The 25,377-nt window shown below is 49.4% G+C and overlaps 2 protein-coding genes across 4 annotated transcripts; both read left to right on the top strand.

Moving 5' to 3' along the window:
• The first annotated feature begins 841 nt into the window (after nt 1–841).
• ADAT3 (adenosine deaminase tRNA specific 3) lies at nt 842–4,823 on the top strand. The gene is made up of 2 exons (XM_083168330.1): nt 842–977; nt 3,536–4,823. The coding sequence occupies exon 2, from the start codon at nt 3,545–3,547 to the stop codon at nt 4,721–4,723; it is 1,179 nt and encodes a 392-aa protein (XP_083024456.1). The 5' UTR covers nt 842–977; nt 3,536–3,544; the 3' UTR covers nt 4,724–4,823.
• A 607-nt stretch (nt 4,824–5,430) lies between these two features.
• LOC146055947 (uncharacterized) lies at nt 5,431–23,232 on the top strand. 3 transcript variants are annotated; one of them, XM_083168329.1, is made up of 11 exons: nt 8,351–8,699; nt 9,618–9,649; nt 9,741–10,760; nt 10,880–11,083; nt 11,160–11,286; nt 11,410–11,583; nt 14,450–14,503; nt 16,385–16,463; nt 20,877–20,991; nt 21,569–21,668; nt 22,589–23,232. In XM_083168329.1, the coding sequence occupies exons 1-11, from the start codon at nt 8,407–8,409 to the stop codon at nt 22,998–23,000; spliced, it is 2,610 nt and encodes an 869-aa protein (XP_083024455.1). In that variant the 5' UTR covers nt 8,351–8,406; the 3' UTR covers nt 23,001–23,232. The 3 variants fall into 3 exon arrangements, with proteins under 3 accessions (XP_083024454.1, XP_083024453.1, XP_083024455.1); XM_083168328.1 differs by lacking the exons at nt 20,877–20,991; nt 21,569–21,668; nt 22,589–23,232 and adding exons at nt 5,431–6,054; nt 17,129–20,040 and having other exon boundaries at nt 8,548–8,699; XM_083168327.1 differs by lacking the exons at nt 20,877–20,991; nt 21,569–21,668; nt 22,589–23,232 and adding an exon at nt 17,129–20,040 and having other exon boundaries at nt 8,337–8,699.
• The last annotated feature ends 2,145 nt before the right edge of the window (nt 23,233–25,377 follow it).

Raw genomic sequence — 25,377 nt, 5'->3', positions numbered from 1 at the left:
TGATGTCAACATGGGTTAGGTTGACAGGGTCATTAGGTCGACAGACAAAAGGTTGACATTAGTTTTTCTTTTTTTTTGTCCCGAATGTCGACATAGTCGACATGTTTACTGAAACGTACCACCGCGTGCGCTCGTCATGCGTCAGGCACGGTGCCTCGCTACACTTGGCACACCTATTTTATTCTCCCGCCATGCCCTAGTGCAGGGCTGGGCAACACCGGCCCTCCAGATGTTGATGAACTACACATCCCAGCATGCCTTGCATCAGTTTCAGCATGGCCACATAGCAAAACTAATGCAAAGCATCCTGGGATGTGTAGTTCACTAACATTTGGAGGGCCGGTGTTGCCCAGCCCTGCCCTAGTGGCACATGTCGGCTTAAAAAAAAAAAAACAGGGAAAAACCCCATGTCGTCCTTTTGGCAACTTTCTCCATGTCAACCTAATGATTGTGTCCACCTTATGACACTGTCGACCTAATGCTTGTCAACCGAGTGACTATTCCCCTTTCTTGGAGTGTCAGGGAAATGCAGATGGACCCGGGTGTGTGAGGGGAAGTAGTGTGGTATCAGCTCCGGACCCCATCAGACTGATTCTATCACAGCCGCTGAGTAAGTCCTGGGCTAGGCACAGACTGCACACACTGGGGAATCATTAGATGGTGGTGAGCAGTTTAGAGAATGGATTTGCAGCTAATATCTGACCCCCCCCCCCCTCATGTGACCATTAAAGTTTCCTAGACCTAATCGGATCCTAAGAACTTCCCCATTCAAAGCCATATACTTATACTAGGATTCTTATGTCCCCGCCCCTATCAGGAAGTGTCCAACTACATACTCCTCCCAGCCAATCACAATCTCCATTTCTCTTGCTGCAGCTGCACAGACACACACACACACAGTGCATGCGTTAAGAGCATAGAAGAGGAAGCTGCTGCTGCTGCTGCTGATCCCTGTTCTCCTGAGCTGAGCTCCCCAGGTCTGTGTGCAGCAATGTCCCCGGCATTGTATTATGTCCTATGTCCCCTCCTGTAGATTATATCCCTGCCCTGTCCCCCCTGTATGTCCCTGTTATGTCTGTATGTGCATGGTACAAGCTGCTGCTATTATCCTTATGTCAGGCTCCTGTTATATTTCGTTTTGGACTATACTGTATATACATAATGCATCGGGTTTGCTGGGTGCGCTGTAGGAGTCCGACAGTTGGAATCCCAACAGTCGTTAGCCTGACGTCGGGATCCCGACTGCCTGTACTCAGACGGCGGGGGGAGCGCAAGGAAGCCCCTTGCGGGCTCACTGCACTTGCCAATCAGCGGGCACAGTGGTTTGCTGCACTCGCAACCTATTCTATTATCCATCTATGGGAGCCATGGACCCCCATGAGAGGGAATTGCTTTTGGCCGTCGGAATCCTGAGTGTTGGGATTTTAACAGTCGGGATTCTGACGTTTGCGTAATGACTGTCGGAATGCCGACTGTCTGTCACCCAGCACCCGGTTTGCGGCCAGCTACAGTAGGTCAGCTGTTTGGGCATTGTATTCTGGCATTACCACAGCTGTACACATAGGAGTCAAGCCCACAAACGCCGTCCATCTGCCAATCTTGTTGCGAAAAGCGGGGGATGACAAGCCATCGCTGGCTTTGTCCCCAGGGAAACCATGGCCCATTTGCTGTCTCCCGATAATCGCTCGGGGTGTGAGTTTGCAGCCCAGCGAACAGGACTGAATCAGGCCCAAAATATATTTTCAGAACCTCCTTGAAGTGGGCATAGTGCACTATGCAAGCAGGACAACATTGTGGATGAAGGCCATCGTACATCAGTTATATTGGCAGATCGTTATTAAGGGTCCGATCTTGGTCCTGTTCCCTATCGGTACAGATAATGTGATAACATCGCCCATATTCAGTTGTGTGCATGCACAAATTAGCACTATAACAATACTGTGTATATATATCATACAGCTCACTACAGAGCCTCCCATTGTACATTCCTAGCCCAGAGATCATCCAGGCTAGCATGTGTTAGTAGACATGGCCAAACATGGAGGTTTTATACTGTATATGTTGGGGGTAATACAGACCTGATCGCTGGGCTGTGGGATTTCGGAGCCCAGTGATCAGGCAAAATGCCACCCCACAAATCGCACTCTTCTTGACCATATGCATGGCTTTGAAAATGCGCACAGCGTTGGATATGACCATCGGTGCATTTGCCATCGATAGTGATACTGCAACCAGCCATTTATAGTAAACTATGTGATTGGTTTACTTATTGATGGTCATCCATTTTCTTTGACTGGCTGCCCCCTGGGCCAATCAGAACGTGGGGGTGGGGCTTCACAGGTGTCCAGGGCGGAGCTATGCTTAGTGTCCCGGCACTATGAAAAAACAAAAGCAAAACATTGGTTTTGCTGTGCTATCGATTAAGTGAAACCATCTGGTTCAAAGTATTTGACATTGGCCATAAACCATTGATGATTTTGAATCATTGATGGTTGATTACCATCCCTATACAGCATACCGTGCCCATGCGAGGTCATTCGATAATCAGCAGGGCTGCGGAATACCATGAATCGGGCCTGGGTAGAAGTTGTATAAGGATCCCTCCCAAGAGCCCTGGCGATGAATGTCACCATGTGAGCCCCACACAAGGCGGAGTGGAGGTTCCCTCAGGTAAAGACAGAAAAGTTGTCAATTACCATTGGCTCTGAACTAGGGATGGTTGCCAATCGATGGTGATTTTGCACCCAGTCATCGATACTCAGAAACTATGTGATGGATAATCATTGATAGTTTTAGCTATCGATGGTTATCCATTATATTTGAATGAATGACCCGAGGACCAATCAAAATGTGGGGGCTGGGTGGTGGGGGGGCGTAGCTATGCTCCGTGTCCCGACACATTGAAAAAAAAAAAAGGAACATCGGTTCTCCTTTGCCATGTAAACCATCTGGTTCTCCCACATTGATGGCAAAAGTATTCTACATCGGCCATAAACCATCAATGATTTCAAATAGTCAATGTCAATCCTTTACGCAGAACGCATCACCAGCCATCAAGTTCCCAACGTATTCTCCTTATGTCTCCAGTTCCCCAGAGACTACGGTGTGAGAGGGAGGAAATGTTTGGATTAATCATAATCAACACTGCGACATCAATGTTACCAGTACAATCGCACATAAAAGTACACATGCAAACTTGGCCGGTGAGACAGAGCATAGAGAGGGCTTGCAGTCTATACTAGACGGAGATGATGTTGCTGAGATAGATAGGAACACTGTGAGTGCATGGCCACGCCTCTCACTATTAGGCCACGCCCCCTGGAAAGTACCTGGGCCCGACCAGGCTCTCTGCTGAGTAATACAGGTAAAAGCAGGTGGTTTAACTTACCTAAGTATTTCCATGGCTGCTGTTTATTGCTGACCAGACTTCCAATGCAGTTATGAAGTGTATAGAGTATTATCAATACATTATGTATTATTATTGTTGATTGACTATAAAAAGCGGTAATGGAATATATTGTATTGTCCTTTTCAGTATTCCATCATGGCACCATCTGCAGAAGATCCTGCGATGTCTTCTTCATGGTTGCTGACCCCTGTGCTATCACTGGAGGAGGAACAGGAACGTAAGGAGTTGGAGTCAGGACACATCAATCCACCCTTGGTGACGTTTTTTGCGGCTCGCATTACAGACAAAAGACAGGTCTCCCGGCTGTCCCAAACGCTTTCCTTACAGTACAGTCTTCCAGATACCATGCGTCACCTGAAGAGAGTCCGGGCCTGCCAGTCACACCTGGAGATCTTGCTCCGTCCGGTCACAGTGGAGGAGCAAATGGCTCTATTAAAGGAGAACAGTGACATTGTCGTCCCCAGACAGAGTGGGGATGTGGCCCAGGGCGGTATTGTTCCCAAACCAGAGATCCGATTACAAGTCGCTGACATCTTGCCTTCTGGCTCCACTGACTTAACTGGGCTGGGAGAGACGTTTCTAGTATCGGTCCCATCGAGGGCGGCAAGGAATCCAAAGGAGCAACAAGTTTGGTGCTCCATCTGGCCCATCACCTACCACGCCAAGCCAAAGGTGGCCCATGTGGAGGAAAGCGGCAGCGGGGGAGGTGTAACCGAGGAGGAGAGGATACGAATCGGCAGCCACATGCACAGAGCCATAGAAGCTGCTCGGAGGAACAAGGCTAGGGGAGGGAAGGGTATTGGGGCGGTTGTGATGGACCAAGCGAGCGGAGATGTATTGGCCGTAGCGACCGATCGCACCGGAGAGAACGGAGGGCCTCTGCTTCATGCGTGTATGGTGGCAATAGATATGGTGGCCCAACAGCAAGGGGCAGGAGCATATGTTGGTCTTATTGACCAGGAAGACGAGACTAAAGACATAAAGCATGAAAAGGGAGGGAAAGAAGCAGGAGATGAGAAGGAGAAGCGCAAGCGTAGAAAAGAGGAGAGCGACATAAACAAGGAGCTGCCATACCTGTGCACTGGGTATGCCATCTATGTAACACACGAGCCGTGTGTCATGTGCTCCATGGCCCTCCTACATTCCCGCGTGTCATGTGTTTATTACGGTTGCAGCTCTCCCGGTGGAGCTCTGGGGACGCATTACCGGCTCCACTGCTGCCCTGGACTAAACCACAGGTTCCTCGTGTACCGAGGGGTGATGGAAGAGGAGTGCCGAGGCCTGTCTTCTGGGGACGAGATGTTTCCACCATAACATAAGGATGTCGACCCTATTACTGAATGCTGGCAGATTTTACGAACTTGTTCTTTTAAATATGGTTTTATTTTTGTTATTAAATTCCTTAAAACATGTTCTCGCTGTTATAGGTGAACAGTGTATTTTATGTCTCTCATTTTGCATGGTTTACCTTTCCTCTGATGTTTTGTGTCACACTAACATGAGGAAAATATTTCCTAATGTCCTGCCTAGCCCCAGGTGGAAACGGGAGGAGGAATGAGCTGGGTGACCAATCACAGGATGTCAAGATTGGCACCATTCTATTACAATATCAGGAGAGCTCCCAAAAAAAACACAAGCCTCCGGGAATCTAGCTAAAGGCCCACAGACTGGAACCGGCGATCCGTGATCCTTCAGAGAATCTAGAACGTTCTTCGTTTTAAAATTCCCTGAGTTTGCTGATCCCAAATGTTTTCTGTCGGAATCAGGGTTTTAAAACGTGTTCAATATTCCCGATTCACCGACATGGCCATCGGGGGAGGGGGGATGAATTGTCAGAAGAGATCTGTACTGTTTGGGGGCCTTTTATTAAGATGAGTTTGACGCAGGGGACTTCTGCAGCGATGTTATAGTAATAAACTCTATTGTTCAGCTCATTTTAGTAAAAGGTTTTTTTTTTTTTTTACTGAAGACACTGCTCCGTGACCCAGAATTACAACCGCTCTTTTCCAGTTGGTCCCATTGTATCCCTGTCACACATATAGTGGCCCTGGTTTTGCCAGTGGACGTGCATCCACCTTGGACTTGGCTATGTGTGAACAGAACTCACCCCAGTCAGAGTGCCGGTTCCGGGAACCCTGCTCAAAAACAGTGTTATTTTTCCTGGGTCTGACCTGAATGGTAGAAGTAAATACACTAAAGCTTCTAAAACTGAAAAGAGGGGATGTTGCCCATAGCAACCAATCAAATTCTGTATGTGTGACAGGCGGTAAGAACCAAAACCCTGGTTTACTTTCAACCCATGTTCATTGTCCTAACACTTTTTGACAAGTACAAGAAGATAGTGGAGCATAATCTATATTGTTGCAGTAAAGTTGAGACCACAGTTGCAATTAGCATGGCAGGTAATTACTCAGTTTGCCACACGATGGCGCCTGCACACACATTCCCCCTTGCTTATCGTAGAGTATGGTGGGCTGCCCCTAGTTAAGATGGCGTTTGCTGCGCCTTTCGCTCCACAGGTCATCACGCTGCTACCGCCGCCGCGCACGTAATTGACGTCACGGAGAAGACTCAGCAGCACCGAAGCTGGGGAGGCGCGCCAGGCCCTGGAGCTGCGGACCCCCCCTCTTAAAAGGGCGATGCAGGTGACGGCTGTGTGCTGGCAGATAGGCCCCCTTTTTACCCGCTCTCTTCCTCCGCACCGGCGGCAGCGCCAGGGGGGGTAGAACAGGGAGGTGGGGCCGGGGCCCCGGGTGTGTGACGTCACTACCCTTGTAAGCGCCCACTCTCCAGCTCTGAGACTACTAGTCCCAGCATGCCTCCTCAGATAGAGGGCTCCCCTGCCATGGTGGTTCTTGTAGTTCCACCACTAAAGGGAACCTGTTATAGAGGGGAAATCTCCTTGTTGTCGCTGCTGGGGCTTTCCGTGGCCCCTACACACTGTAGCCTGTGCATTGCAGGCCAGTAGCTATTGTTTCCAATTCACTTGCACGGTATACGTTTAATAGGTCGACATGCATTGGGTAGACCACTGAAGGTCGACATAGCTTAGCTTGGCACATGAAATAGGTTGACATGGCTAAGGTCGACAGGGTTGGAAGGTCAAAATAAACATTATTTCACTAATGGCTAGGTCGACATGAGGTTTTTACTTTTTTGTGCCGACATGCCGTATTTGATGCCCTACCATCTAGGATGAGGAGGGAGAATAGAATAGTGGCTGCGTGCCGGGAGCATGGTCATGGCAGCGGTACACTCAGCGGCGTAACTATAGCACCGCAGCCCCCGCCACCGCGGGGGGGGGGGCGCTGTGCATGTGGGGGCGCCGGGGGCTGCGGTGCTATAGTTAACCCCCCCCAATCCCCCGCAGACTTACCTATCGCGCTGGTCCCGGCGGCTCCGTCCTTTTGCTGAGGACCACCACAAAATGGCCGCACCCATATAGCACACAGTTCTCTGAAACTGTCTGCTGTATGGGGGCGGCCATTTTGTGGTGGTCCTCAGCAGAAGAACGGAGCCGCCGGGACCAGCGCGATAGGTAAGGCTGTGGGGGATTGGGGGGGGGGGTAGGGGTGCGGGGCGGCGGCGAGGGGGGGCGCCCAAAACGTAGCTACGCCACTGGGTACACTTTGACTTTGTCCATTCAGGACAAAAAAAAAAATTGTAACCTCATGTCGACCTTACAACCATGTTGATCTTAGCCATGTTGACCTTTTTCATGTGTCGACTACCTAAGACATGTCGACCTTCTGTGGTCGATCTAATGACCCATACCCACTTACACCTATATATGGATCTATATCCTATATAGTAAACGGCTAACTCTGACCCTCACCTTTATTGGGGGCATTCAAGTGTTTTGCTCGCCAGCGACCACTACATGGCGCCAGGTGTTGCTGTGTTCGGGCACCGGCTATACTTTATGTAGCTAGATATATATCTGTACCTAGTGATAGTATATATAGATATAAAATATACTGTGTTCTGTGTCCAAAGTTCTGGTAATAGAGACTATGGGCCGCATGTAATGACGTCCGACCGACCCTGCATTACGCTGGACAAACTCAGACGTTGATTTAAAGGGGCAATTGTTTACAAGGCATTGTTTTGAATAATTAGTGATAGCCTCTTTAAAAAAAAAAAAAGGGCAGGGTTGTGTGTCATATATGTAGTAATTGTGCTGGAAACTGCATTATGCGGCCCATACTGTACATCCATGGCTACCCATTCTGCCGATCGGTGGACATAAATGATCAGGGAATCTATGAAACCCAACCTGTTATTTAGGGCAGAGTGGCACAATGTTGATCTTGCTGCCTCACAGCACTGAGATCCTGAGTTCAGTTCCCAGCAAGGCCCTACTTATGTGGAGATTGTATGTTTGCATGGGTTTCCTATGGGAAATCCACTTCCTCCTACAATCCCGCAGAGCAGCAGTGAATGGATGCACGATAGCCTTTATTTTGATCCACCCATAAAATCTGGGTGGGTGGCCACCAGCGTGCTCACCATCGATGTAGCAATAACATGTGTCCATCGATGGTTGCATACTATGTAATAGGTCAGTGATGGGGAACCTTTGGCCATCCAGCTTTTGTTGAACTACACATCTTAGCATGCCCTGCAACAATGTTGCTATTTGGTCATGCTAAAACTATTGCAGGGCATGCTGGGATGTGTAGTTCAACAACAGCTGGAGGGCCAAAGGTTCACCATCCCTGCAACAGATGATCATTGATGGTCATAATATCCTTTGGTCATCCCTGTTCTTTCACTAACTGGCCAGTGGGCCATTCAGAAGCTGGGGGTGGGGCTTTTCAGGAGCCAGGGGGAGGAGCTGTGCTCTGCACCTGCACTCTGTAGGGGGGGGGGGAGGTTAAAAGAACCACCAGGTAGTTATATCCTGTCTATGAGGGAAACTCAAAACCTGGTTCTCCCCCATCAACGGCAAAAGTATTCAACATTGATCATAAACCATTGATGATTTTAAATCATCGATGGTTGATGACCATCCCTTGTTCTTCTTGTATGCAGCGGCCAGTGCTGTCATGATTGACTGTCTAACTGAGAATGAGGAGAACCAGCCCCACAATGGGGGACTGTCCCCGCTTCTACTGATGATGTCTTCTATCTCACAGGAAGCGGCGAGACGTGAGAAGAGGCGGCTCCTGGATGCACAGCGAGGGAAGTGCCGCGTGCGCCTCGGCTGTCACCTGGAAGAGTGGTGTGCGCTAAAAGATCATTTGGGGTTCTCGCTGCACTCTCAGCTTGCCAAGTTCCTGCTGGACAGGTCAGCTACATATCTCACATAAAGGAACCTTTCTAACAGCCTTTTGCAGTAGGGCTCTCCGGGGGGGGATTGGCCTCCCTACAAGTCTGAGGTCCCTCACAGAGGCCTTCCGGCCGGCCGCTCGCCAGCCTGTATGGTCCCTCTCCGGCTCGCTTGGCAACAGTGCAGCACCCGACCTCAGGGAGGCCCGGCTCCAGCCTTCTAATCACCACTAGCCTAGTCCCAACACCCTCCGTTCCGCAGCTCAGCTGCAGCCTCGCACGGCATGACATCCGAATCCTCCTCCGCGCTTATAAGGGCGGACGCGGCTGAAAGGGTGGACTGGTGTGGGGCTGCACTGCGTGACCTCTGACGTCAAGCAGCTCAGCCCCACAGAGGTTGAAGCTGCAACTTACCCGGCAAAGCAGAGTGCGGCTGTAGACTGACAATGTAAATGATGGCGGCTGCATAATCCCGAAATCCCGAGATTGAGGAGTCCAATCTCAGGATTCATATACAGCTAATTTTGGCTTTAAATCCCAGGATCCCTCCAATCCTGTGATTGACCACACTAGTGGTATCCCTACCTCCGGAGACTTGCTTTAGTGAGAGGGTATGGTATAACACACAGACAGTCGGGATTCCGAAAGTCATTAGCGTGACTGCACGGCGGGAGAGTGCAATGAAGCCCCTTGCAGACTCGCTACACTTGTCACGCTGCGGGCACGGTGGCGAGCTGCAGTCGCCACCTATTTTATTCTCCCTCTATGGGGGTCGTGGACCCCCACGAGGGAGCAGTCGGGATTCCGATGTCGGAGTAATAACTGTCGGAATCCCGACTGTCGGTGAGACGTCCGGCACCCTAGTAAGAGTAGTGGAGCACTTGCACCGTATTATAGCAGCTGTGAGTAAACCACAAAGACTCTTATTTCTTTTCAGTTACAGAGCAACCATCAGCCCCAGGACTGCAGGTAAGATAAGACCCATTCTGTGATCTTTTAGCATCAATTTGTTTGTGTACAGCCTTAATGAATTATTTATCAATTAACGCTCTTTTCCCAGTTCCAGCAGCTATCGCCCACCTTTCTATCCCACCCGCGGCTTCTCCTGTACCAACAGCCGTCCCCCACCTCTCTGTCTCTCCCGAGTCTTCTCCTGGTCCAACAGCCGTCCCCCACCTCTCTGTCTCTCCCGATGCTTCTCCTGTTCCAACAGCCGTCCCCCACCTCTCTGTCTCTCCCGAGTCTTCTCCTGTTCCAACAGCCGTTCTCCACCTCTCTGTTTCACCCGCGGCTTCCTCAGTCCCAACAGCCACCGCCCACCTCTCGGTCTCTCCCGCCTCTCTCCAACGCCTGGCATCTTCATGTCATCAACACGGTAGAAAGTGTGATTCTCTCCCCACTATCTTGTCACCGCCACATCCCGAGGAAGCGCCAGAGACCCCTGTACTAGTGTGGGGGTGCAGAGAAGATCATCAGTTTCAATGGGATCCCCGTGATGACACCACTGAGGTGGAAACACATCTTGCAAATATTACTAGTATTAAAAAAGTTCAAGAGAGTGGACCTACAGAGGTGGACAGTCCAAAGGAACAGGAGAAAGTCCCAGAGATACCTACAGAGGAGGAGCCTGTGACTGATGCAGAGGATCAGCCTGGGGCTGTGCCTATCCTGCAGGCAGTGGAGACGGTGCCTAGTAATATTGTTACACCAGAAAGACTCTCCGAAAGTGATAGAACTGTTTTTGAGAGCGTTGACGAGCCCGCCGGACTGTCTGGCGATGTCGAGATCATATCCGAGAGTGTTACAATAAATGAGGAACTTGGGGAGAACATAGGAGAGAGACAGCAGAAGACCTCTTTAAATGAACCTACTGTATTTGAGAAGAGAGAGGAACATGTAGGAGATGATGAGGGTCTGTACCATAGTGCAGGACGTGAAAGAATTATACATTCGGCAATGGAGTACAGAGATCCGATAGATGGAGAACTTGGTCCTCAGAGAATTGCCGTTGCTGAAGGCCCACCAGAGGGGAGCTCCACCATAGGCCTATCAAGGAGAAGGCCTGGCCTACTTCAATCCGGTGAGACATTTCTAATTGGTTCTCCTCACTGCTAATCTTGTCTACCGTTTTCTTTGTTCCTCCTTATCCTTTCTACCATTGCACCTGAACACTTTTATCCATTTCCGCCTCCCCCCTAGGTCATGGAAGCAAATATCAGAGAGGTGATATACAGGTCTCAGAGTCCTACCTCCAAGCCAGAGCTGTTGAACCAAAGACAGGGTTTTACGTTCCCTTTAGGCGGTCTCTCCTTAGTCGCAAAGGGTATAGGATGAAAGTGGATGAAAGGGAACAAGCGTCTTCTCCGTTCATGAGGATGGGCGGAGTTGCCGATCAGTCAGAAGGTGAGACACAAATAACAACCCATTCACATTTCTCTCTCCTAATAAATACCAACTCTTACTGAAGCTGGTCTTGCAGGCTGCGATGTGGATGCACCTCTTGGGATAGATCAGAACATAGAAACCTCCACGGAGATCTGTGTCATACACGATACCATGGAAGAAGAGGACATCGATCTAAAAGCATCTTCAGAGGACTTTGAATGGTACGAGACTGTCGGTTGTCTCTGTCCGGTTCCCACAGCTGCTCACTGCGGACGGACTTTATAAACTCCCTGTATATGCACAAAATGTACATTATACATTGAAATCTACATTATTCCTCACAGTTTAGCTGCTGCTGGAGAACAGGAGGACTCGCATCTGGGGAATGAGGAAGCAGGAGAGCTGGTTCAGCAGCCCGGAGCAGAGCTTGAGCTGTGGCCGAAGCTGGTGGGCGAGCCGTACAGCATTAGGAGCATGGAGCAGCCAGGGGGGCAGTGCGGGAGCCACATGGTCAATCGGTACGAAATAATGCACAAGTTTATGCTTGCCATTTAGGGTAATTGTCTGTGAGCAGTGGCATTGAGAGAGAAGGGGGGGGGGGGGGTAGAGCGGGTACTTTTAACCTGGGCACGGTCTGCTTGAGGGGTCTGGGTCCTGCTCCCCCCTCCCCAATTGCAGGGAGCCAGGCAGTGAGGAGAGAGATGACAGGCTTCTTCCGCAGCACAGCCTCTCTCCCCATCTCGGCACATGTTGCTCATTGTTGTGTGCTGGGCTGGGGAGAGAGACCGCTGCAGCAGTCAGAATCGGTAGATAAGCAATTGTACCATTCGAGCGATCTCCTTTCAGAGAATCACACAGGTTTGGTAATCCTGATCCAGCCCCTGCGGGCGATGGTATTAATGTCCGCACGGTGAGCTATGATTGTTTTGTCAACTCATCTGAGCCATGTCTCCGTATTTCAAGTGTGGACCTAAGCCATGTTGACGTTAACCTAATGCATGTCGACTATAATGCAGTTGACCCTAAGACCCCTCCAGGCGATGTCTCGGCCCGAGAGACGCCTCCTTTATGTATCTGTGATTTTAACCCTGGTGCCGTCGTCTCGAATGTTGGGATCCAACATCGCGACCATTGGTTCCACGCAGATGGCCAGTTACTCAGCTGGATGACGGAAGTGGAGGCTGCTCTCTCACTGGGATGCCAATATCTCCAGCAGGTGCAGCTTCTATGGGAAAGGGTAGTTATTGTCCTAAATCTAGTGAAGAGCGCAGCTGTGATACATGAAATAAGGTTCTCATGTCCCTATTGGTGATTGCACTTGGTGCCAGTTATGGCTGCCCTGCATTTTCTTTGTCCCATCCTTATGCTAGAAGCTGACATACACAGAACTCTCCCCAACCTACAGTAACCCAATACGCACTACACTGACCACACCGGCCAATCATATCCCCAACCTACAGTAACCCAATACGCACTACGCTAACCACCCACCGGCCAATCATATCCCCAACCAATACGCATTGACCACACACCGGCCAATCATATCCCCAACCTACAGTAACCCAATATGCACTACACTGGCCACACACCGGCCAATCATATCCACAACCTACAGTTACCTAATACCCACTACACTGACCACACCGGCCAATCATATCCCCATCATACAGTAACCCAATACGCACTACACTGACCACACCGGCCAATCATATCCGCAACCTACAGTAACCCAATACGCACTACACTGACCACACCGGCCAATCATATCCGCAACCTACAGTAACCCAATACGCACTACACTGACCACACCGGCCAATCATATACCCAACCTACAGTAACCTAATACGCACTACACTGACCACACACACTGGCCAATCATATCCTCATCATACAGTAGCCCAATATGCACTACGCTAACCACCCACCGGCCAATCATATCCCCAACCAATGCGCACTGACCACACACCGGCCAATCATATCCCCAACCTACAGTAACCCAATATGCACTACACTGGCCACACACCGGCCAATCATATCCCCAACCTACAGTAACCCAATACGCACTACACTGACCACACACCGGCCAATCATATCCCCATCATACAGTAACCCAATACGCACTACACTGACCACACCGGCCAATCATATCCCCAACCTACAGTAACCTAATACGCACTACACTGACCACACACACTGGCCAATCATATCCTCATCATACAGTAACCCAATATGCACTACGCTAACCACCCACCGGCCAATCATATCCCCAACCAATGCGCACTGACCACACACCGGCCAATCATATCCCCAACCTACAGTAACCCAATATGCACTACACTGGCCACACACCGGCCAATCATATCCCCAACCTACAGTAACCCAATACGCACTACACTGACCACACACCGGCCAATCATATCCCCATCATACAGTAACCCAATACGCACTACACTGACCACACCGGCCAATCATATCCCCAACCTACAGTAACCTAATACGCACTACACTGACCACACACACTGGCCAATCATATCCTCATCATTCAGTAACTCAATACGCACTACACTGACCACACCGGCCAATCATATCCCCAACCTACAGTAACCCAATATGCACTACACTGGCCACACACCGGCCAATCATATCCCCAACCTACAGTAACCCAATACGCACTACACTGACCACCCACCGGCCAATCATATCCCCATCCTACAGTAACCCAATACGCACTATACTGACCACACACCACCCAATCATATCCACAACCTACAGTTACCTAATACGCACTACACTGACCACACACCGGCCAATCATATCCACAACCTACAGTTACCTAATACCCACTACACTGACCACACACCGGCCAATCATGTCCCCAACCAATGTGCACTGACCACACACCGGCCAATCATATCCCCAACCTACAGTAACCTAATACGCACTACACTGACCACACACACTGGCCAATCATATCCTCATCATACAGTAACCCAATACGCACTACACTGACCACACACCGGCCAGTCATATCCCCAACCTACAGTAACCCAATACGCGCTACACTGACCACACACCGGCCAATGACATCCCCATCCTACAGTAACCCAATACCCACTACACTGACCACACACCGGCCAATCATATCCCCAACCTACAGTAACCCAATACGCATTACACTGACCACACACCGGCCAATCATATCCCCAACCTACAGTAACCCAATACGCGCTACACTGACCACACACCGGCCAATGACATCCCCATCCTACAGTAACCCAATACCCACTACAATGGGCAGTCCTACTGTTTGGTGTAAGGCATTTGGTATGGATATGGCACTTTTTAGGTTTATCAGTAAAACAATGATTTTCTTGTCTTTTCCAGGCATATTCCTTATATAGACGAAGAACTGTCTCAGATCTGTAGGAAGAGGGTAAGGTAAGTGGCCGCTCTGTTGTTTCCTGCATCCCCTGAACGGTATATTCCTACACATGGGATAATGAGGGCCATTACCTGGGATATTGCCAGACCAGTTTTGCTCTGTGTGTGTGTGTGTGTGTTTTCAGTCGCCGCAGCCCTGTTTTCACTGGCAAACTGGGCTGGTTTTTAAGGATTTTACTGAGGCATGTGAAACCATATCCCCAATAAGCCGCAGCATGGACAGCTTTATTTAGCTGATAGGATATTCCCGCTAACCTTCATTTAATAGAATTCCAATTGCTACTTATTTTGTATTAGATCAAGTAGTCGTTGTCGATTCCTAATTCAGATCTTTCTTCCACTCACGAGTCATCTTTGTTCTAAGCTGGGTATATACTGGATCGGCCGACGCAGTGGATGTGATTTTTGATACTTTACCATACACATAGGGGGGTATTCAATCTCCCGTCGGGGTGATGGCCACCGGGCCCTATTCAATGCTGTCTTCCCCGACAGCATTGAGCAGGGTTTCTCTGCAGAACGAGCCCGACTTCACTAGCTGTCGGGCTCGTTCTGCCGAGAACAGCCGGGAAGTGACGAGCTGCCGGCTGCAGCTCGCCTCTTCCCAGCCACAGCTCGCAGCCACGCCCCCTTCTCGCTCCCAGGCAGGCGGGACATTGAATACCGCCTGCATGTTCTCGGTCGAGCTGACCGAGAATGGGACTGGGTCACGGCGGTCGAGCAAGCTCGACTGCCGTGACCCTCACATTGAATACCCCCCATAGACTCTGATTTGGGACGGTAAAGTGTGCTTAGCATCCAACGTATGGCGCCCGAACCTCATGTCAACCTTTTACATCTCGGCCATTTTCAGTTGAACCTTTTGTCTCTGTCGACCTTATGTACATGGACATCTCTGAATCAGGCCCTTTTGTTCACTTTGTGTAGCGTTATATACAGACCACACCGCTGTCTCTGCTGGCGACATTGGCATGGATTAGAGCTATGAGTATGGGCTTAGAGATTTGTATGCTCGTTATTTCCATTAGACCGTATTGGTTTTGTGAAAAGCAAAATGTTTTGCTGTTGAATGATATTTCTTAGTAGTGTGTAGTACCTAACATGTGCCAATAGAGGGCACTGTAGTATAGAATTTCATTGGGTTTATTTGTAGATAATATGAAGACTTGCTCTGTAGTTCTGCAGATTGATAAAGGGAGGTATATAGTCTATTACTGTGGAGGTCTGCATCAGTAATTGTACTCTATGGTTGTGCATAACCTTATATTCCCATTGCTCCTTGTAACCATACACTTTCATTAGTGATTCAAGACTGTGGCTTTTAATAACAGGCATTTTGTTTTTGCCCTTGGAGCCAACAGGGCTCTAGACACGCCTCCAGAGTTATCTGACCAATAAGAAGTGCAGAGTGGGCGGATGATAAAAGATCATTTCCAGAGGTCCTATGCATGTTTGCCGTTCTCCCGATCACAAAAAAACACTGTGCCTATTGACATAGTTCTAGCTGTGCCGTTATTGCTGTAATGCAGTATTTGATACAATATTGGGGGTTCTGGCTCCCCAAATGCCTAATTACAGTACTCTGCTATTGACTATGCAGTAACATGCTGTAATTGGAGATACTAGAACCGCAGATATAAGAATAGCCACAAGATGGCGCACTGCACTGCATTTATAATTACACCTATTGCTATTCAGCTTCACTAGAAAGGGGATAGACCCAGCAAAACAAATCCCTGCAGATCCTCTTTACAGTGACCCAGTCTGCTGTCTGCATGTTTTCCTCATGGCATCTGAATCTTGTGCCCTCTCTGTCCACACAGCCAAGCAGTAACTTGTATCTGGCTGCATGTAACCAGCTACCTGTGCTTTCTGCAGGAAGGCCACCCCGCAGGAGCTGCTGATGTGTGAATTTGATGACTGCGGAAAGATCTTCTCTAAGAGGCAGTATCTGAACGTGAGTATGCTAGGGACAGACATAGGCCCTTATTCACATCTGACCGCAGTACAAATTTGTTCTCAAAATGGACGAAACCATGCTGCACTTCAGGTGAGGCAGATGTAACATGTGCAGAGAGAGTTACATTTGGGTGCATTATTTTTACACTGCAATTTAGATTTCAATTTCAACACACCCCACCCAAATTTAACTCTCTCTATCTCTCTCTCTGCACACGTTACATCTGCCCCACCTGCAGTGTACATGGTTTTTCCCATTTTGAGAACAAATTTGGGTACTTGTTTAGTTTCACGGCGGCGGCGCGTGCCGCTCTAGCTATGAATCTTGGCAGCTTGCCAAACTGCCTTAAGCTACGTTATCAGCGTAGCGCCTGTTTGAATCCTGGCAGCTCGCCAGCGGCCTTACTTCTGTAATCTACATTCTCAGCATAGTCAGTCAGAAGTAGCGCGTAGGCAGTACTGTCATCGTATTTACTGCGTCTAGTTCTAGTCAGAATTAGCGTCCCTGTCAGAAACAGCGTCTAGTTCTCATGACTAAGTTAAGTCAGCTTGTAGATTGAGCGGTACGCGGTTAGCGTAGTCAGTCAGCTGTTGTATTGTCTGAGAGGCAGATGTATCGGAGACATGACTGCTGAGAGGCTGACTATCTTTACTTTGCCTCAGTCTGAGGAGGAGGCAGTGTCGTTTCTTCAGGGGCAACATTTCCTGCCTGAGACGCAGACCTGCCCCAATGGGCACCCGATGAGGCTCTCTATTAAGGAGCGGATGTGGCGCTGCCATATCAGGACCTGTGGGAAAAAAGTCAGTTTGAGGGCAGCACAGTGGTTCAGAGGGTGCCACCTGACCTTCGTCACCCTCCTACGATTCGTATTCTGCTGGGCAGAGGAGCTGACCAGCGTACGGTTCTGCCAACGCCATCTCTCCGTGTCCCAGGCCACCACTGTACAGTATAATAATTTGCTGCGGGAGGCCTGCGCTGTCGACCTCCTGTCCCAGCCTCAGCGGAAGATTGGCGGCCCAGGCACCATAGTGGAGGTCGATGAAAGTCTTTTTGTTAGACGAAAGACCAATGTCGGACGCCTGCTGCCCCAGCAGTGGATCTTCGGGGGCATCTCCAGACAGACTGGAGAGTGTTTCCTGACGGCACTCGAAAGGCGGGATGCCAGCACACTCATGGCTGCCATCGAGAGGCACTTGCTCCCGGGGACCACTATCTACAGCGACTGCTGGAGAGCGTACCAGACCGAGCAGCTGGAGCAGGCTGGCTATCATCACGCCAGGGTGAACCACCGCTTCCACTTCGTGGATCCGGGGAGCGGGGTGCACATGCAAAACATGGAGAGGCTGTGGGGATCCTGTAAGTGGCGCCAAAGGGGGACCTATCTCCAGGAGTTTATCTGGAGGAAGACGCTTGGCGCGGAGGACCCCTTCAAGCGCATCCTGCATGCGCTGGCCCTGCTCTCCCAGGGCGACAAAGTCGACGCCGCAGAGCCAGAGTCGACAGCGTCCACTTCAGCAGCTGCTTCCTCTTCAAGTGCTGATGATGGATGCAGTTCATGAAAAATGACTTTTTTCTAGATTTTTTTTCTGTCTTTTATTCTTATTTAAATTAATTGTATTGTCATTTATTCATTTTACCCTCATTCATATTCTTTATTAATCACTAAAAACAAGTTACCAGTTAACACATGTCATCATTACTGTCTCAGGTGTATGATATGACAGGTGTGAATGTGTTCCTGAAACAACCCCCCCCCCCCCCCACTATGCACGCCAGCCCAAAGTGTGGCGAGCGCAGCGGCACGCGTCCTACCGACCTTTTCATGCCCCCACTATCCACGTCGGCGTGGAGTTGTATACAGTGTGGCGAGCCTGAAGCGTGGCGAGCGGACGCGGATGACTTCACATATGTATTCCGCGACCCCTCGCTGCACTCGCCACGCTTCGGGCTCGGTATATAAAATCAACTCCACTCCAACGTGGATAGTGGGGGTATGAAAAGGTCGGTCGGTCGCGTACCGTGTCCCCTCGCGGGGCTCACTGCTCTTGCCACGCTTCGGGCTGGCGTGGATAGTGGAACAAACAAGGTTGACAACTGTCATTGTTAACAGGTTTAATAGTGTTTTGCACACTGCACACCGATACCCAACAAAAATGTAGATGCTGTAAGGAACTAAATTTAGATGCACCCTTGTTAGTAGTTTGCTAAAGTGTCTAAATGAACAGTATGCCGGTGCTATAGCATCTAAGTAGTAGATGCAAATTTCAGGCGCCCCCTTTGTTAGCGGTGTGCCGGGCTGTCTATTTCTCTGTGGAACTACAAGTACCACAATGACCTGTCAGCGCTAGGCTGCCGCGGAGTCACTACGCTGACAATGTAGTTCAAGCTGGAGCCATGAAACTACACAAGTAACGTAGCAACCTGTCAGCGCTGAGCTGCCGCGGAGTCACTACGCTGACAGGTCATTGTGGCACCTGTAGTTCCACGGAGAAATAGTTCAAGCTAGACCCCCATAGTTCAAATTGGCGCCATGAAACTACACAAGTAAGGCAGCTACGCTGATAACGTAGCACGATGACTACGCTAGTTGCGAGAACAGTACTGCCTACGCTGACTACACTACGCTACTTCTGACTGACTACACTAGCTGACTGGCTTAGACACTGTTTCTGACTGGGATGCAACTTCTGACTACGGTGGACTAGACGCTGTTTCTGACTGGGACGCAACTTCTGATTATGGTGGACTAGACGCTGTTTCTGACTGGGACGCAACTTCTGACTACGGTGGACTAGACGCTGTTTCTGACTGGGACGCAACTTCTGACTATGGTGGACTAGACGCTGTTTCTGACTGGGACGCAACTTCTGACTACGGTGGACTAGACGCTGTTCCTGACTACGCTAAAACTAGATGCTATTTCTGTCACACACTAGGCCAATTTTGATGGGGACGCTTACGCTAACTACGTACTGACTACACTACGCTACTTCTGACTGCCTATGAGGTACTTGTTTACGGACGCTGATAACGTAGATTACAGAAGTAAGGCAGCCGGCGAGCTGCCAAGATTCAAACAGGCGCTACGCTGATAACGTAGCTTAAGGCAGTCTGGCAAGCTGCCAAGATTCATAGCTGTGCTGATGGTGGAACCAGCTTTGTTCTGTCTTCTGCTGCTAACCCATAGTCCTCTGCATGGTCCTAGATACACAGTCACTAGTCACATACTTACACTGTGGCTAAATGTATCTACTGTATATATAAAAATCGATGTGTGTATGTTCCCTATGGACTCCAAAATGGCGTGACCAGCGGTTGATCCTCTGAAGTTTGGTAGCGATCGGATCAACAGAATTTTTTTTTTTTGATTGATCGCACCACGAATGAGATTTAGTTCCCGCCGGACTTCTGTCAAATGCAACTGAATATTCAAGCCTTGTCCACAAGGTATTCCCAAATCTAACAACCGACTACAAAAATCCGGATTGGCTGTGCGAACGTGCAATTTTGGCACCAAAAAATGATGTCAATGAGCAAATTCAATTGACACTGCCCGGCAAAACAGTCAAATACACAGTAATGGACGAAGAACAAGCCATCAATTATCCGATTTGAATTTATTGGAACCACCCGGAATGCCACCGCACGTATTAACATTGATGGTTGGATCACCAGTGATGCTTATTCGCAACTTAAACGCACCAAAGTTGTGCAACGGAACCAGATTGACCATCGGCACTGTACCTATAGATATCTGCTAAAGCTTTGTCACATGACCGCCCCCATCCATCCACCAGAAGTCATCTGGCTATAGATAATTAGTGCTTCCCCTGCGAAGCCGGGCCGGGTCGCTGGTACATTATAATTAGCCACCCATAAAGTTACAGGCCCAGTTCCTCTAACTTACTCTACTATATTACTTTCTTAGGCCTTTTTGTACTGCTATACTGCTGCAGGATATTTCAAAATCAAGCCTGTTGTGTCCTCGCGCGATTTGTTACATAACTCGTTATTAATACCCATTGCCACAATAAACCGGGCTATTACCAGGTCTACCCAGGTAGCTATCGGGGTCAGACCTAGGAAGGACCCATTTAAGTGAGCAGTGTAAACTGTTGAGAGGGTCAACCATATGGAGCGTCAGATCGATGGCGCTTGAAAATGATGTCATCTCTAAGCGCCAGCAGAGGAAATCCCTGTGTGAATGTGGTTTCAAGCAGCAGTGATCAGTTTCCTGGGCCAGACCCAGGTTTAGGTGGAAAACTGGTATAATCTGTCTCTCTACTCCTTTGTAAAAGCCTCTTTGCGATGCCTATGTTATACCCCATAGAAGTAAGGAACTGTCTGCCAGAAGGGGGCAGCATTGTGCATTGCATCGGAGCTGAGTTCTGTTTTTCTCTCCCCTCACAGTACCACCAGAAGTATCAGCATATGAACCAGCGCATGTTCCGTTGCTCAGTCCCGGATTGCGGGAAGACGTTCAACTTTAAAAAGCATCTTAAGGAGCACGAGAAGAGACACAGTGGTAACATTATACACATTTACCATAGATGCAGCTTCCCCATCACTGCTAATGGGTCAGGTCAAATACAGCCTCAGTAATCATATAAAGGCGGATTCTGGGGTGGGAGCAAAGCAGGGGTGCACATACATTTTTTGGGGGGGGGGGGGGGGTTGCATGCAGTCTACAAATTCTGGGCAGCTTTACTGTTACTGCTATTTAGTTCAAAGATTGGACATGGCCCTTCCAAATCTAACTCTAACTCTCCCCGCACATGTTACATCCGTCAGCCCAGTGGTTTTCCCAATCACTGATCCTGTGGCTTTCCCAATCACTGATCCTGTGGCTATCTGTGATCTCTTTCCCAGAATGCATAGCAAATCTCACTTCTATCCAATGAAGGGTCCAGTCTTTGCGCGATGACCAGACCAGACATGGGGAAGGGAGAGAACAGACCCTGGTTCCTAGTACAGGATATAGAATACAGCCAGTGTCCTGGACCTACACTGTTCTGCTGGTTTATACATATATATATAAGCTCTGCCTATATTAACATGTGTGAGGTGCAATTCAATAGCAGCCTTCTGTGTTCTCTTGTCAGATCGGAGAGACTTCATCTGTGAGTACTGTGCCCGGGCGTTCCGCAGCAGCAGTAACCTTATCATACACCGCCGCATACACACCGGGGAGAAGCCGCTGCAGTGAGTGTTCTGTGACCTTACCTACTGCCCGCTCCTTACGCATCTCACCATGACGCCTGTCCCAATTTCCACCCCCTTCTGCTCTGTGCTCAGTAAATCCAGACTGCCACATAGTCCAGCTCCACATGCACTTCCCAACTAATAGCATCAGTGTCTCTCTATTGTGACCGCCGCCCATCTGTAGATATTTCTCCGGGTCCAGTAACAGTGGAAACAGATAGGGGGCGCTCCGAGGTGGGTAAAAGATAACAAATATGCTTGCTATGACCGTACCGGAATATTTATCAGTGTGGCCTGGTTAGCACATGGCAGCCACCAGGACACCCACCACGCTGGAGGTAGTCAGGAGTGAACGCAGCGTGTCTAGACCATGTCAGGCCGAAAGAGTAATGGGGAAGCCGGGGCAGCTGGAAGTAGCGTCAGTGTGCCGGTGTGTTCCTGGTGGCTTCCGGCCGTGGTGGTTGAGATTGGCCGGTGCAGTATGGCACGCCGTGTGGTAACCGGGCCACATGATCAATACTCTAGTACGAGCAGAACTAACCGTTTTGTAGTCTGTATGTCTTTGTGAATAACGCTGTATGGAGCACCCACTATCTGTATGCGTTTACTATATGCAGCATAGAAAGATGGGGGGACACCATGTTTGAAAGCACCACCAGAAGGGGGGTGAGCGGTGAAGACCTGTAATAGAGCCCAGTGAGCTTTGGGAGGGATATTTTGCATACCGAATTTGTACCAGCGAGACTAAGGGGTCATCCTTACGCCTCCTCTCCCTTTCCTCAAGTCCCCCCAGACGTGGCATTGTCCAAAGTCACCGAACTCAACAAAAAAAAACTTTATTGTTCTCTGTCCCAAACAATAACGTCAAACATGACAAAACCTCTTTAGAACATTAACGTCCTCTCCTTCCTTTCCCATAGGTGCGAGTTCTGTGGATTCACCTGCAGGCAGAAGGCCTCGCTCAACTGGCACATGAAGAAACACAACGCCGACTCTCTCTACATGTTCCCCTGCGATATCTGTGGCCAGAGGTTTGAGAAGAGAGACAACCTCGCTGCCCACAGGAGTCGTAAGCATCCAGTCACCCAGGCTACCGTTACCCCGGACAATGTCCTCTCTATCGCCTCCTCCCCTGACCATGCGCACGACACTGACCCGAGCTATCAGGCTGAATGCTCAGACCGGCAGGAGATGGTAGAGACCTCTCCGCAGAGTGTTAAAGAGACTCTCTACACCGAGTACATAGACCTGACCGAGAGCATGCAGGGTACACCCATACAGGCCGCCGAAGCTGCAGGGAACACGGAGATCTCTCTAGTGATTGTGCTGTAAGCTATGTGCGGCTGTATGATGTAATAAGCTGTGATTGGCTGCTCCAGGTGCCGTACCCGCAGTATAAACACTAGATATAAGGCCGCAGTTAGGTATAAGGCAGAGTAATGAGCTCTCCCCGGTCATTGTGGCCAGAGAACGGAACCTTATCTGAGTGCCGTGTATAGACTTGTGTTTGTGGGACAGCTGTGTATTGAACATATAAAAATAAACATGCTGTCGTTTTGTAGTACTCGCTGGTGTGTGGTTATTATGCGTCTTTCGTCATTTGTGCTGCTCGGCTACTTGGTCCCACCGGGAGGCAGACGGGATAGACCAATCGCTGCAGAACAATGCGTAGGGCCAAGCTGAGCACCAGGTATAGGAGCAGGGGACGGAGTGTTGGATGGAGAGGGGCTGGATGGTTTGTTATTTATTTATTACCTGTTATTTATATAGCGCATACATATTCCGCAGCGTTGTACAGAGAATATCTGAACACTCACATCAGTCCCTGCACCAGAGGAGCTTACACTCTATATTCCCTACCACACAAACACACACACAGACATTCTAGGGTTAATTTTGCTGGGAGCCAATTAACCTACTAGTATATATTTTGGATTGTGGGAGGAAGCCGGAGTACCCGGAGGAAACCCACGCAAGTACGGGGAGAATATACAAACTCCACACAGTTAGGGCCATGGTGGGAATCGAGCCCATGACCTCAGCGCTGTGAGGCAGTAATGCTAACCATTACACCGTCTGTAGGACGAGCAGCTGTTACCAAGGTATCTGGATAAAAGATTGACACACACACGTCGACTTTTAAAAAAGGTTGACTGTGCCGAAATCTATTCTGACAGCCGGTAAAAACGGACCCGATATTGAACAGGTGGAATGTCAATTTGATCGAATCTGATCAGAAACTAATGATATATCCTGCAAAAATATCGTCTGCCATTAAATACACCCCTATAAGTGTAATCGCAGTCCCTGTGTAATCTTCCAGAAACTCTATGGCAATCCAGATATTCTTGATTGGTGTCCTGGCATAGGTTGGCGTTGGGGCGAGTAATACCAGGGACATGTTGGCACTGAGTGACGGCTGTTTGTCCTCAGGGCAGAGCACAGGCTTGTGCCCACACAGAATTCTATTACAGGTCAGCAGAGCTGGCACAGAAGCCACAGCAGCACTTCCACATCTCCGCAGCTGGATGTAACGTCTGGACATATGAGGGGCCTTATGGCTCCTTACTACACAAACATAGAGCGCTCTGACTGACTTCTGTTTTATACTGTATTAATCTCTCTTCCGTCATTGCTGTAGCCCCATATATACAAGTATTATGTAAATACCACTTATCCGCGCAGTGTTTATTACACAGAGTCCGCGCGTGCACCCATCCGGAGCAGCTGCTACGAGTCCCAATGGTGCAATATGGACGGACATCTCCCTGGGACAGCTGACCGACCTGCACACCCAACCACAAGCCCAATGGCATAAACACACACAGGAAGACAGGGATACCCAGATACAGCTGCTGGGGATGATGGGTCTCCTCTGCGGGAGAACGTGCAAGTCTATTTTTTCATTTGAAGGCGCTATATTATTTTTTTTCTTTAGAAGTGCCACATTAATATATTTTTATTTTTTTGTGATATCTCCCCCACCCCCCCAATAATGCATTTTTTTCTCACTGATTATTCTACCCATGATTCACCTCAGTTATTACCCATGATGATTCACCTCTGCTTCCTCACTCCTTCGTTTGGCCTTTGAGGAGATACACAGCTCTTCACACATCAGCGGCTTTAAAAAAAAAAAACAGTACTTATTTCCTAGCACGGCGCCCGTTGCAGGTGATTGTATACCTTAACTTAAGGTATGCAATGGACGCGACCGACGCGATTTCAGGGCTATTTTTAGCCTTTTCCCCGACAATTAAAAAATCGCATCCATCGCATGTGTTACGTTAAGGCATGCGATGCGACCGATGCGATGGACGCGATTTTACATAGGAAACAATGTTAAATGGGCCAATGCACCCGATTTTTCATTGTATACCCACCCTTATGGGTATTTTACATGTGAAATGTCCCCCCTCCCCCCATTGTTAACGCCACCCCACGATGAACGTCAACCTGAAGCGTGGCAAACCCGCGAGGGGCGGCGGTACGCGTCCTCCGGCCTCTTCATACCCCCACTATCCACGTCAGCGTGGAGTTGATTTTATATAGTGTGGAGAGTGCAGCGAGCCCCGTGAGGGGACGTGTAATACCTGTGAAGTAATGTGCATCCCCTCGTGGGGCTCGCTGCGCTCGCCACACTATATAAAATCAACTCCACGCCGACGTGGATAGTGGGGGTAAGAAACGGTCGGAGGACACGTACCGC

Source organism: Crinia signifera, unplaced genomic scaffold, assembly GCF_055691185.1.
Source record: "Crinia signifera unplaced genomic scaffold, ASM5569118v1 HAP2_SCAFFOLD_641, whole genome shotgun sequence".
In the NCBI taxonomy this organism is placed as follows: domain Eukaryota; kingdom Metazoa; phylum Chordata; class Amphibia; order Anura; family Myobatrachidae; genus Crinia; species Crinia signifera.
This window is presented reverse-complemented; position numbering and strand designations above follow the sequence as displayed.